Raw genomic sequence first — 13,528 nt, 5'->3', positions numbered from 1 at the left:
GTTACGCTGAACCAAAAGCTTCTCTTTTCTCTCTCAACTCCACAATTCAAGATTATCCAAAGTTCAAGACAAACCAAAACGCTGTTTTGCTCTGGCCCAAAGAATCAACTTTACCCGCCATCTCCGCACTGATTACTTGGAAATTCTCCGATCTATGTATACAACGTTCAAGACAAACCAAAACGGCTTTACTTGAGCGCTTTTGGAATAGATCATCGTTTTCTGCTACGTTTACAACTGCTAGGGGAAAAAAGGTTGAGTCAGCAACAAAGTCGGCATCATGGAACGGGGAAACACGGCTGTACAACGCAGCGACGGGCGGTCATAGCTGAGTGAAGCTTGTGCTGTTTAGCACAAATTGCCCGGCTCCAGCTTAAAGTCGATGTTCTCTTATCGTGTATCCTTATTTAGGATGCAGACTGCCGAATCGAGATCCTTTTGGCGAATGGGATACACCTATAGCTCCCATGGCGTCTTCGCAGGACATATTAGGCTTAAGCAAGATGTCCATGGGGACTTTTAGACGCATTTCTATGGCCGCGTCTGGCCATTAGAATAGGAACACGTACGCGCACCGAGGCTTGAACGCATTTGATGGAGCTAGAACGACCTCTGACTCCTTTGCGGCCATCGAGTGCGTAAGCACCGATAAAACGTATCCATGCGCTATGAGTAAGTGGCTCGCTGTCAGTCATCGATCCAACTAGAGGAAAGCTATCAATAATCAATATTCCATCTGCTATCTACCTTCTGACACTAAATGAAGAGAGTTCGAAACTACTTATCAAAAACCGCAGCGAGAGCTTCGGGGGTAAGATTCTCCTTCGCCCACGAATTATAGTTATCTCGCGGCGCCTCCGCCTCTACCAATTTCCATAACACGTCAATCTTCTCCACCACTCCCTGCTCTAATGGTTTACTCGCGCTCAGAAGCTCCAGCGTCTGCTCGAGTTGAGCTGGTCGACTCGCGCCAACAATTACAGCATCGCCCTTCTGCGCATCGAGCTTCGAGTGGAATAGGATCCATCGATACGCCAGCCCAATGCTCGTGTCCCCGATATCCTTTGCGATTGCCTGCCACTGCCTTAGAGCTTCCACCACGGAGGGCTTATTATACAATGCATTGTATACCACTCCACCGATGTGAGAGGCATCGAAGCGGCCGGCTTCGGTGGACGTCGCGAGCTTTTCGGGGTCCTTTGCAAAGAGCCCACCTGCGACTGGAGAGTACGCGTGGAACGAAAGCCCGAGCTCGCGGAGGACGGGAAAGAGATCCTGCTCGATGGAACGGGCAAATGCGTTGTAGTTGCCCTGGTAGACGGTCGGAACGATGCCGCCTGTAGACTTGGCGTATGCGTGGATTTTGCGGACGTCTTCAGGGAGGTAGTTGGACAGGCCGAAACGCTCGAATTTGCCCTGACGGTGCAGTTCTTGAATCGTGTCCACTGTCTCTTCGATCGGTGTCTGATCGTCTGGTGTGTGTAGATGGTAGACGTCCACTTTGTTCGTTTTGAGGAGAGCCAGAGATTCGTCGATGCCGGCGGCGAGTATGTCTCGAGATAGTGCCTTGGGAATGATGGAAGGTGATTGAGTGTTGATTACAAATGCCTTGGAGGCTTCGATATCTCCAAGACGCTTCTCGCTGTCTCCGTATGCTTTAGCAGTGTCGATGGTCTTGATGTCCTTCTTCTTGAGGATGTCTACATATCGCTGCAGCTCCTCGTCGGAAGCCTCGCCCACCTGGTGGGAGCCGAAAATGATTTGGAGTGAACACATGTTGTGGCTTGAGAGTAGCTGGCCGAAGTTGGTTGTAGCTGATTGTATAATTGCTCTCGTCGTCTAGAAGCAGCCTTTATGTAGCAGTGCGCATGTTGTGAATTGTTCTGCTGACGTGAGGCAAGCTTCAGAGTGAGTTTGCGTTTCGGGGATATAACCAAGCAGCGCTTACAAATTTGTGAAGTCGAGAACGGGGGAGGCTGCAGTATGGTAGGGAATTATGCACGACGGTCGGCGGAGCCGGAAGCCCTTCTACTTGTCGCTCTGCTCGCATGAACTGGTCAAGTTATTGCATAGTCGATTCAATTGGTCATATAGCCTGCGAGTGGTCCGAGTTTCTCCTTCGCTGTATTACGTCGTGTAGCATTCAGATCCCTGCGACTTGCGACTTACCTGCGGACTTGCGTCTTACCTGCGGACTTCCGCCTCGAAGCTGTACAGGGCCATTTGCATTGCGATGCATCGCCCTGGACCGACGGACGCTCTGTGTGCCGGCAGCACAGCATAACAACATGAGCATAACGGCTGATGGGATCGAGCTTCCATTCACTGCTGTCGCCGCTACGCGTGCCTGATGAAATCGCAACATGCTCTTTTAGCAGCAAACTCTCGTAAACCAAATCACCTTCTATCCCAATTTCATTTTCCGCCTATCGACTTTGGGCACATTTCCATTCGAAGCACCAACGACTCCTTTGGTCACCGGTCTACACCTCTCTGAAATTTGATGGAACAAATTCAAAGCATCCTACTGTACATGTGGGGCAAGACCTGCTACCCCCGACGAAGGAAATTTGTCCTGTATCAAACCAGCACCTTACTGCTCGCTGCAGTCTCCGGTATGCCGAACGCCGCCGACGAAAAGTACATAGATCGACATGACGATGTCACTGAGCAAGATCAAACCCTCAACGTGGATGTGGACCAAATTGTCGCCGTGTGTCTGGCGATGACAGTAATAGGGGGTGCTATGGAGCTCTTGTTCGGTATGGCAATGCTTTTCGATCTGTTGTGGCCGGAGCGAAAAGAGTCCAAAGCCATGTCCTTGGGCTGAAAGTGCAGCAACTTGGCAGGAAGCGTAGCAAAATTCGCGGCAGCGCTCGCGGCTTCGATTATTGTTGCTACAGGTGAGGTCGAGATCAAGGGACCGGATCAGAGACTCGTGGACGAGCAGCTTGCAGCTTGGCCAAGTTCGAAATATCGAGAAAACGGCATCGCCATCGCAACTGTCGTCCTTGCGTGGCTTGGCTTCGCATTCATCGCGTCCAGGTTCGTTCCAAGTATAAAGCCTGCGATTCGCATTTACTGATAACTTTCTAGCACTGTTGTAATGTGGAAGAGCTAAGCTGTTAGTAGTAAGCACGGTCCGTTTGCTAATTATAGAAGGCAAGAGATGCTTTCAACCTAGAAGAAACGAGAAAAGTAGAGAATTGTATATTAGAAACAGGCATCTAATGGTTATTGTTGGATAGAGGCTACGTAGCGACAGAGACGGCTCGGTTTGGTCGCTTAGGTGTAGATCGCCGGTCTCTTACTACGTCGACGTGCAATTCGAGAAGCAAGGTTGAGACAAACACAACGTCTTCTTCTGCTCTCCGCTTTTTGGGCTGTTTTGTGCCTAACGTGAACGTTGAAGTCTGGGGATCGGAGTCGAAAGTAGAGATCGACAGACCGAAGACCTGTATTTTCTTTTCCTTTACTTCTGTTTCCGTCCTTGGGGTGAGACGTTGGCAAGCTGGACCGTTCAGTGGTACAGAAGAGATGTGTTCTCTGCTTCTGCATACGAGTGAGATGCTGACGTTGCACTAGTCTCTTTGTCAGCATGCAAGATTTGCGCAACATAAGCAAAAGAGATCGAATGAGGTGCTTGCAGAGTACATGCAAGCAAGCATATGCATGCATGCATTCACGCCTACAGTCTTGGGCTATCAGTCCGTGTGTAGGCACCAATCGCGACCACTGACCGTTCAAATGCGTCCTCAAAAGCAAAGATAGACATGGTATGGAACATGTATGCACAGCAACACGCAATGCAAAGCCGTTTAACACGATCTCCATAATTCCAAACTTGCACGTCCATGGTACAAGAATATGCGCTATTTCTTCCTTTTCCCTTGTGTATGTTTTGCAGTCGATCGGTTCACATGTCCCTCTGTACTCGCGCGTTTCAGAATTTCTTCGGTACGTACGACTGTTGTTATCGATACCGATCGACAGTGCATATAGGATAAGCGAACCCCTTTGATGCTGCGGACCATGGGTCTGGAGATATTGGGTTTACTGGTTTTGGGGATGTGGTGTTCGGGAGAATGGGGAGCGAGGCATGATGAGGAGATCGTTTGTAACTTTGTGAAGAGAGAGACATTTGTGAAGTCAAGTTGAAATGCGAGATGGTGGGGCGGTAGGTGTGATGTCGTTGCGAGGAGAAGTCTGCGGGTGATGTTGGAGATCGGAGGACGGAAGGAAGGCTGGAGGGGTCCAGTTGAAGTTGGGGAAAGAACGAGTGAGAACTGTGCATTTGTGGGGTAGGAACTTCGCGATATGTGTGATGAGGCTCATTGAAGAGCAAGAGGTTTGTTTTTGACGTACTGTCTACCAGGTATTTGCAGTAGCGGCATCGCATGCACCCATCGGCGGCGACAATGAGGTCCGCAGTGGCGTTGATTTTCAGCTTCATGTTCGGCAGCCATTGTCCTCCGTGATACCAAATGCGATGATAAAGAGTGTCGCAATACCAAATGCAGTATTCGATTCAAACAATCATTATTATGTACAGCTCTCAGCCGCTGCAGCTCTCGGTAATAGTAGAGCTTTCCCTTTTTTCCATAACGCCTGTGTTGTCTCCAGTTCACCGCATTCAAATCCAATAAACAAAATAATCCGAAGTCGCCGCTTCGTTACAAAAGGTGGTATCGAGCATTCCAATGCTTCAAAAATAAAATCGCCTGCTGGGTGGGGTTCGAGAATAGCAAGAAGAAGTTTCCCAAGTAAATACAAAATTTTGGTGTGTGGCAAGTGTCGTTGCGGTTCGTTGGTGTGTGATGAGATGCATTGTCGTTTTGTCATGTCAAGGCCTGCTTGAGCATGATGTCGACGTTGCATGCTCGGATCATCTCCGCCGATCGCCGTAGACTGAAGCAGGTCTTGATGAGCTTCTTGATGGTGGTGGGACGGTGGGTACGTTGGAGTCGGCGACACGGAATGAGCGGTCGCCGGTCTTGGATTTGCTGGCTGAGGCCTTGAAGGCGTTGGTGAAGTCTTCGACGGAGAAGCTGTCGTTGCGTGGAATGGTGGTGCGCGAGGCTGGTTCGGGCATCATGTCGGTCATTTTCTTGGTGGAGGTGGGTTGTTTGGTAGAGGGTATGGTTGATGGAGACGTCTTGAAGACTTGCGTGCCGAGGCTTGATGTGTGGTAGTGTTGGAGTGAGCTGGACTGGATTGACAGTAGGCAGCAGGATTGGGTATATGTATCTCAATGGGCACAGTGCGTAATGGTTGGCAGCAGGAGTGGATGTGGTAGAGTGATGACGGAAGGAGAGCAGTTCCAAGAAATGGGCGAGGCAGGCGTTTGATTAAGTACCTGGTCGTCGCAAAACCCGCCGCGTGCGTTTGACAGAGACGTGCATCCGGGATGGGCAGAATCTGGAGCGAGGCGCGGCCGTTAGGTTTGGGGCTCACAGCGCGGCAGGCGGGACGAGTGTCGACCACGTCGCGTGTCGGTGGGTGGCGCTGGCCAGTAGGATCGCCTCCCCCGGCTGTTTACGACAGACGAGTCGCAGTGGCAGAAGGTGAGAATTTCCGTGGGCAGCCGGCTTTGGGCAACGAGACAGCGCATCTCACCGCCAGATGCTGCCCTGTGCTGATTCGCGATGCGCGCCCTTCTCGAACAAATGGGAGCGCTATAGCGCACACCGCACCCCTGCAGCTAGCAACACACACGCATTCCCCGTCTGTGTACTCTCGTATACTGCACTGCGGTGCTGCGATGCTGCGATGCTGGGTTCGTGGTGCGACTCCATCCTTCACTCGCTGCTCCGCACATACTGCAGAACACACCACTTGGCGCAGCCGCATGGCATGATTGCAGCTCCATCTCCCGCCAAGCCGTCCAATGCGACGCGATGGCCATGGCGAGCTTTTCCGTGCTGGTCTCATCATCGTCGCCCCCCAACTGCTGGCGGACGAGATGAGGTGTGCACGAAACCGAGGAATCGAGCCAAACCCCGGAAGCTTCTCCACTCCCACTCCCTCCTCCGCAGCCCGCCCGCAGCATGGGACGAACCCAATCTCGGGCCATCCGCGTTTAGCTTTGCGCTGCTGTTTGCTCCCCGACTCTGCTTCCTTGGACGCCGCCACGGGGAAGCGCGCAACCGAAGGGATGGTGCCTGCGAGCCTGCCTCGCGGTGCCGGCACGCACGAAATGGGCTGAATGGCACTTGATGATCGACAGGACCGGACGACGCGCTGCTGGGCCGCATCTCCCAGGCTAATCTGCGGCCACCACTCCGCCGCGCGACACGACGCATCGCATTTTCGCCATCGCATATTGTCAACTGCCCAACCGCGCCTGCAACGTTGCGTGCCTGGCAGTTTGACAAGCAGAGCAGCCAGCGGCAGGGGAGCAGGCTTCACTCCCGCACCTGCATCGCACGCCCTCCTCCAGAAAGAACCCCTCAACTATATTGCACATTCCCTCTCCCTCCGCAAACGGGCATGCGTGCCTTGGTCATTCAGAACTGTCGGGTCTCACAATGCCCACAGGCTGCTCCAGAACCGAGATTGGCTCAGCTGGTGGGTTTCAGCTGTGTTCGACTCTGCTACCCCAGACTCGCTCTTATACATGTCACGACTCTTCCTGATCGGCAATCATCGACGCACCGACAACACGACTCTGACCGCGCCCGACACGGCCCGATGTTCGCGATCGGGCGGTCACGTCCACGTCTCTGTGCTGGACGCTCACCTCCATTTGCACTCTTCCGTTTCCTGCTGCTGCCACCCCTCCTACCTGATGCATCCTCGCGAGCCGCATACCCACTTCTTCCGCAAAAGCCACGGACCTGTGCCGACCGCGTTCGCAAAAACAGCTGATGCGCAGAACTGGGTCAGACTTCGGCCTATTCGCGAAAGACTCTTCTGGCTCATCTTCCCCAGACTCCTTCAGAGGATCTTCCTTGCACTGATGGTTTCCATTGCATAATACCTCGGGCTGACAACAGCAAGCGTGTTCGGTGCGTGAGCCTCTCCTGTCCATCAGCTCAGGCACTCCGAATCTGCCGCTGTCAGAACACTCCGGCCCGGTCGTGCGTCCGATTGTCGGTGAATCGGCAGGCACAACTCCCGAAAGCCTCCTCTCGGCATGCGAAATGGCATGACTACTGACTTGGATATTGCTTGTCGCTACAGCTTGAGCACCGCCTGCCAGAACATCGGACTCAGCGCACAATTTCTCAGCAGCCTGTGATATCTCCTCGATGGCACTCTCGAGCATCTCCGTGAATACGGCCTCGTGTAGCAAGTGCTCGCGCAATCTTTTCGATCTTCCGTCATATCGATCTCGGATGTGTTTGGGAGGGTTTGGGGTTCGCCTCAAATCAAATGCCAGGGCGGCTGCTGGGCGCAGTGGTGGCGCGTGGCTGTGAGACCAGATCTCGCAAATCATGCTTCGCGTCGCCACACGATCCATCGTGATGCGTTGTATAAATTTTACAATGACGATGTTGTGGTGTCGCAAACTTGGAAGTTTGCGCGCTGCATGTTTCCAGTCACAGCCACCGATCAGGCGTCCAGTTCTGCGATTAACCACAGGCACAACCCAACACCGGCACCGATGACATCGTGTCTCAGTAATGTCTTGGTGTCAGGAGAACAACACATGCTTCCAATACTGCTTATGAGGAATATACTAATGTTGCTGAGACGCTTACACAATTCACCAGATCGGATACCGCACAACGTCACGACGATCCAGACGTCCAATACTACGATCGATACGACGAACATGCAAGAATACGTAGCGCTATAGCGTATGCTACTTGGCACCAAGCTCTGCAGGATTGCGATACGTGGGCAGCTCGACCGCTTGCGAATGGTCCCATCCCGTATGAGCATGTTCAGGATATGCGCCTCCCATCTCTGAGACCGCATGTTCGTTCGGCGCCTCGACAGAATACTGCCGCGCGTCCTTGCTCTTGCTTTCTTCATGGCCATTCAGTTCCGCCATTCCGGAATGGCTTCTCCGCTTCTTCCTAATCACGAAGAACCACACCGCTGCCGCGATCAGAGCAAGACCAATGACAACACCGATCACGATGCCCGCAATTGCGCCTCCACTGATTCCCCCATCATCTTCGCCCTCATCAGTTGCTCCTTCTGTCGCATTCCCAACCGCAGCTCCTTGATCACTCCCGGTACCATTGCCATTCGGCAATATACCTAGCGAAGCCGCAGCCTCTCTCGCATCCGGTATAGACAAACTTCCCTCAGTCAAGTTCTTCGCTCTCCCGCACGACATGAACGCCTTGGACGACCCCAACGTCACCGGCCGGTCCTCATTCGCAATCGGCATAAAAGCCGTGATCAACGGCACCACCAAATAATTCGCCGCAAAATAATTGAACAACGTGTTCTCTCCAAATTGCGTCCACATCAGACTATAATTTCCCCTTCCAGTTCCTCCTCCACTCACATCATCTTCCAGCGTACAAGTCGATTCTTGAACGAGAGAATCCTCTCCTGTTAATGGTCCTCCCAAAGCAGGCGTTCCGCCGAAGATTGTATACGGCGCCGCACCAGTTGAATTGAAGAAGGGTTTACAACTCTTGGGGAAATTCTGTGTTAAATCGCGAGCGAGTTGATTGCATACATTCGGTAATGAAGAAGAATTCAACCCTGTCGGAAGACCTGTAATCCTCGCAGAATACAGATTCGTCAAATCGATCATGTCTCCTACGCATGCCTCATCCATCGTCGCGATACAATCCCCCGTATCATTTTGTCCTTTGAATGCGGCAGTCAGAGCTAAACCACCTGGGAATAAATAACAGGCATCGTAGCCTAAGGCGTTGGAGTCGGTGTAGTTTTGATTTCCGGTATTGAACCAGAGGGATAATTCTACGCGGGGGGAGGAGGAGAGGGAGGTGCTGGTGTTGGATTGGAAGACTGTGCCGGCCCAGGTCAGAGGGATGTTGGCGTCTGTTACGTAGGGTGAGAAAGGGTAGAAGCCGGTGCTGTTGGCGAGGGAGAAGGTTTTGTTGCAGAGTTGGTTCGAGAGGGTGCTGCCGCTTGAGCCTGAGGGGGAGGAGCCGGGGGCGCCGGAGAGGAGTTGGGCGAGGGTTGCTGGCGTTGTGAGGAGGAGGAGGGTGAGGTGGGATGCGCGTGATTGTCGCATCGTGGGGCTGTATCTGCGTCGCTGTTCGCGATAGGAACAGCAGACGCGATGCGCTCTTGCCCAAAGTTCTTCCCTGGCAGTGTTCTGCGTTTGGACCCCGCTCTTTGGCTTTCCTTCTCTTCTTCAAGATCGCACCCGCAGTCGTCGCGACGTAGAACTTCAGTTTCCTCCTCCTTCTGATTACCGCGCTTCTCCAGCAGCAAGAACGAAAGCAAACAGCAAAAAGAGCACCGGACTCCCAGCCGCGGCAGCTAGGAGACTTTATCACAATCTGCCATCTCCAAACTACCGCAGTAGTAGGGCTAAAACTGCTGCTACTGTACTTTCTCAACTCAGTTCATCCTTCTGTGCTTCGAGCGACAGATGTCACGGCGCTAAATGTCCCAATCGGTGCTTGGTGTCGAGAGCTTCAACTTTAAAGCTTGGAAGTTGCCGTACTGGCGATCATGTGTTTATGTCAGCAAAGGCTAGCTGAGTTGGGGAAGATGGGGAGGTACTTTCGAGGCTACTTTTCTTTGGACTTCATAGGTTGGAGGATGCATGTGGCTTAGAGCCACGCAAGGCTGAGGGTGCATGGAGCGGGATGGGAGACATTTCGACACTCATGGCATGTCTCCAAGTACTGATCACCACAGACGCATTTTACGAGACACTTGATGGTAGAAGAACCATGCGATCAACCACATGCCATTCATTCGACCGAAGATGGGCTTCACATTGCAAGTTCTGTGGACCGATCAGACAGGTCCAGCCCATCATGCCAAGGCGCCTCAGCCTTATTGCAAGTCGCCATGCATGATTGTCTATTGCGATCATTCGCTCGATCAGTCGCAGTGGAATACTATGCCTCCGCATGCCAAGTCCAATGTTAAAGGTCGCGCTCAGCCTCGCCACCGTCGTTCTGTGAGCTCCTCACCACGGACGCTACTCACTCTGTAGTCATGTCTACGTTTCACGCTGTTCCCAGGAAGCCGATAGGATCTCCGAGTAGTGAGGAACCTGCTCCGACTGAGGCCCAGACGAGTCTACTTTCCCATGAGGGCAGCAAAGATGGTGTTCGCAAGGGACAAAGCTTGAATGCAGAGAAGCAGGCGCTGCGTGGAGTGCCTGGACACAACAATGGCTTCCATCAGTCACCCGGTAACACTGACAAGCGTCGACAATATTTGCGACCGATAGCTACCTGGTGGCAAGAGGCGTTGGCCGTAGTACTGCTGCTGGCCTCGCTGGTCGCCTCGTTCGCAACACTATATCCCTATCAAGGCAAACCGATACCGGAATGGCCCTACTCGATTACCATTGGCGCTCTTCTCTCAATCTACTCCGTCATCCTCAGATTGGCCGCTACCTTTCTGCTGTCACAAGGAATCGCGCAATCAAAATGGCATTGGTTCAGCGGTGGGCCGAGACCTTTATACGATATGGTTCTGCACGACAATGCATCTCGAGGACCGATGGGTGCGTTTGGGCTGCTGTATAGGCTCGTTCTACCAGTCACTTGGCAATGGCTAGGCTGCATGCTGGCTATAGCTGCTTTGCTGGTGGGCCCGTTCACTCAACAGGTTCTGCAATACGATAATTGTGCTGTGCTGGATGTTGGATCTGAAGCCTACATTACTCGGGCTTCAGCATTCATGCAGTCAAATGAAGGCTCGCACCTTACACTTCGAGAACAATCGTTTATCATCGCTGGTCTCTATTCGCCGGGTGTCGTGATCAACTCTTGTGGCTCTGGAAACTGTACTTTCGCTCCATACACTACCGTAGGCTATTGCAGTAGATGCGAAGATATATCCTCGCAAGTACGGACCGACAAGGTCCTGGAGCAAGATGAAGACGGCTTTGGCATACAGACTATCACTACAAGCATTCCTTCGGACCAGGAGAACTGGCCCGTTCAGGTGCGGTACACAAGCCGGGAACGCGAGATCAGCCAGCCATATGTCGACCGAACCTTGGCCACTGCGGTTGTGCGGAATGACTCGTATGTCGTACTCATAGGCCTCGCCGAAAATCCTTGGAATCGTAACAATGGTGACACCCCAGCGGAATGCGCAGACCCAGCAAATGGAAAATTGTGGCGCTGCCAAGGATATGGTGCTGCGAGCTGCTCTCTCTTCCCTTGCTTGAGAACATACCACTCGACAGTCACGAACGGGCTTCTGCATGAGGAACTCGTTGAGTTGGAGAGTGAAGCCCTAAAGTCGTCTCTTAGTCCATGGTTTGACCGAGCGACTTATGTTCAGGCAGTCCTCAATTTGTCATGTATCAATGATGATGATCGCGCAATATTGCGCAATCGCAGCTATGATCTGGACAATGAGATTGCATGGCTACCTTACAACCTTACCTCCGGAGAACGCTTTACCGAGACCGACGAACCATTAAGCATACCCTTTAACCCCGATATTACCGATCCAATGGAGCGTGGTCTCATTGACCGTGGTTGTCTTTTTGCCGTTCCGTCAGACTACCAAGAACGTCTGATGTGGTATTTTCATCTGTTTCATACCCGCTCTCTCAACGTCACAGAAGTCCCCGATGCATCCGGATATCGGGTTAATGGCCAGATGAAAGGTAGCCAGATACAGCAATTCGTTTGGAACGATGGCGATTTCAGTATGGAACGTACGGAGTCACTCTTCGACAATATAACATTGTCTCTCACAAATGCGTTGAGGACCAACCCTGGACCGCTTTGGAGAGCGACACATGTTCGTGAAGGTGGATACAAGCCCGAGGCCACGGCGGAGAACGATACCAACTACATCGACGTCACCAGTCTTTATCTGCCAGCAGTAGGCCAAGCCTGGACGACGAAGACTTGCGCTCGCATAAGATGGCCTTGGCTGATCCTTCCTGCAATCGTCACCATATTCGCCCTCGTCTTCTATGTAGGGGTCTCGATCAGCGCGCGAACACTGCCACAGGATGTTCGGACATGGAAGACCTCGCCCTTGCCTTTCATGTTCTACGGTCCTGGTGGGACCGATCAATCTCGACAACAGGAATGGTTCAATGCCACCTCGCAACATGTGGATGATATGGATGCTGCGGCACGCAAAATACATCTGAAGCTTGATCGCGATGAAGCTGGAATGGCGTTTTCCAGAAAGAGAGGGGCAGTCGTCGACGCTGAGAGGAGTTCTTTGACTTCGGGGTCGGATGCTGTGCTGTGAATGGTGAGAGATGAACTGTGTTTGTGCTCTTTCGCAAGAATACGTAATTTCTGTACGGCTCTAGCAACCCTGCCAACGGTTTCCTACAGTACACTCCCAACATCAACCAACACATCAGAAGTGACGACCACAGAAAAGAACAAACCCCACATTCCATGCCAGCAACCCCCATTTCTCCTTCCAGCAATAATCCCCATATCTACTCCCAACAAAAAGCTCCAGGCGCGCCGTGATCAATACAGCATTGATTGAAAGCTCCAGAATCGATGCAATTGTCGCCACCTCCAGTACACTAGAATCATACCGACCGCATTAGCTTTCATACTTCTTACGGAGCACACAGCGCCTGGAAAGTCAAAGACAAAACGAACCTGATGGTTTGGACCAGGGAACTGCGAGTTCCAGCAGGAATCGACTGTCCCGGCATCGCCTAGGCAGCAGAAGAATGATGCTCAGTTTTTTGCAATGTTAGAGTTGTGTCTTTTCTGTGGGGTTTGCTAAGAAACTGGGGTTTGGTGTTGCTTACCGGTACCATTGGGGACCTGTTCCGCTGGGATCTTGACATTTGCAGTTGTAGCCTGCTATGGCTCTGTTGAGAAAGACATTGGGTTAGTTACTTGTTGAAGAGGGGGTGGATCGGTCGGAGGTACATACTGTTGTCCGAAGAGGGACACCAAGAAGGTGGCTGTTGCGAGGGTAAACTTCATCGTGCTGATGGGCTGAAGGAAACAGGTTGTCGAGTGTGTGCAGGATCTGTAGGGAGCTGATGGATGGCACTTCCTAGATCTGCTACATTGAGCTGATATTTATGTCGGTTCCAGGGCTCGGGCTCACGGAGTGGTACGATTCCTTCTCTTCGCCTTCCTGGTTTGACGGGAATTTGTCGTATCACGATGTCCACTTGGCCCTGTGCAGTCGGCGAAGTCAGTGCTTGGTCCTCAGACACCATACTACGGCAACCAGAATAGCAACGACTTGGGTTGACTCCAATCTCGCTTGAGTAGCATCGACAGCGGCGGCATCTTGGTCGATAGTGCAACAAGCTGGCGTTGTAGTCCTTTTAGTCCGATTGGGGCACTATGCCAGTCCACGTCGAATGGTTCTGCTATCACGAGATTGCAGCATCGATGCTCTAGGCCCGGCGCGGATTTCCTCTCGGATGGCACCAGGTCTTGCTCACGAG

At 52.4% G+C, this 13,528-nt stretch overlaps 5 protein-coding genes across 5 annotated transcripts; 2 read left to right on the top strand and 3 right to left on the bottom strand.

Annotated features, from left to right (window-relative positions):
• Positions 1-777: 777 nt before the first annotated feature.
• CKM354_001134300 (uncharacterized protein) lies at positions 778-1,776 on the bottom strand (the record flags this gene model as incomplete). Its single annotated transcript, XM_044806827.1, has 1 exon — positions 778-1,776. The coding sequence occupies one exon, from the start codon at positions 1,774-1,776 to the stop codon at positions 778-780; it is 999 nt and encodes a 332-aa protein (XP_044662762.1).
• An 841-nt stretch (positions 1,777-2,617) lies between these two features.
• On the top strand, positions 2,618-3,184 carry CKM354_001134200 (uncharacterized protein; the record flags this gene model as incomplete). Its single annotated transcript, XM_044806826.1, has 4 exons — positions 2,618-2,762; positions 2,904-3,045; positions 3,097-3,108; positions 3,163-3,184. The coding sequence occupies 4 exons, from the start codon at positions 2,618-2,620 to the stop codon at positions 3,182-3,184; spliced, it is 321 nt and encodes a 106-aa protein (XP_044662761.1).
• A 1,701-nt stretch (positions 3,185-4,885) lies between these two features.
• Positions 4,886-5,104, bottom strand: CKM354_001134100 (uncharacterized protein; the record flags this gene model as incomplete). The annotated part of the gene is made up of 1 exon (XM_044806825.1): positions 4,886-5,104. One exon carries the CDS (start codon positions 5,102-5,104, stop codon positions 4,886-4,888), a length of 219 nt encoding a protein of 72 aa, XP_044662760.1.
• A 2,703-nt stretch (positions 5,105-7,807) lies between these two features.
• On the bottom strand, positions 7,808-9,166 carry CKM354_001134000 (uncharacterized protein; the record flags this gene model as incomplete). The annotated part of the gene is made up of 1 exon (XM_044806824.1): positions 7,808-9,166. One exon carries the CDS (start codon positions 9,164-9,166, stop codon positions 7,808-7,810), a length of 1,359 nt encoding a protein of 452 aa, XP_044662759.1.
• Positions 9,167-10,107: 941 nt separating this feature from the next.
• CKM354_001133900 (uncharacterized protein) lies at positions 10,108-12,345 on the top strand (the record flags this gene model as incomplete). The annotated part of the gene is made up of 1 exon (XM_044806823.1): positions 10,108-12,345. One exon carries the CDS (start codon positions 10,108-10,110, stop codon positions 12,343-12,345), a length of 2,238 nt encoding a protein of 745 aa, XP_044662758.1.
• Between the last annotated feature and the right edge of the window lie 1,183 nt (positions 12,346-13,528).

This window comes from Cercospora kikuchii, assembly GCF_019650295.1.
Source record: "Cercospora kikuchii DNA, contig_00008, whole genome shotgun sequence".
In the NCBI taxonomy this organism is placed as follows: domain Eukaryota; kingdom Fungi; phylum Ascomycota; class Dothideomycetes; order Mycosphaerellales; family Mycosphaerellaceae; genus Cercospora; species Cercospora kikuchii.
This window is presented reverse-complemented; position numbering and strand designations above follow the sequence as displayed.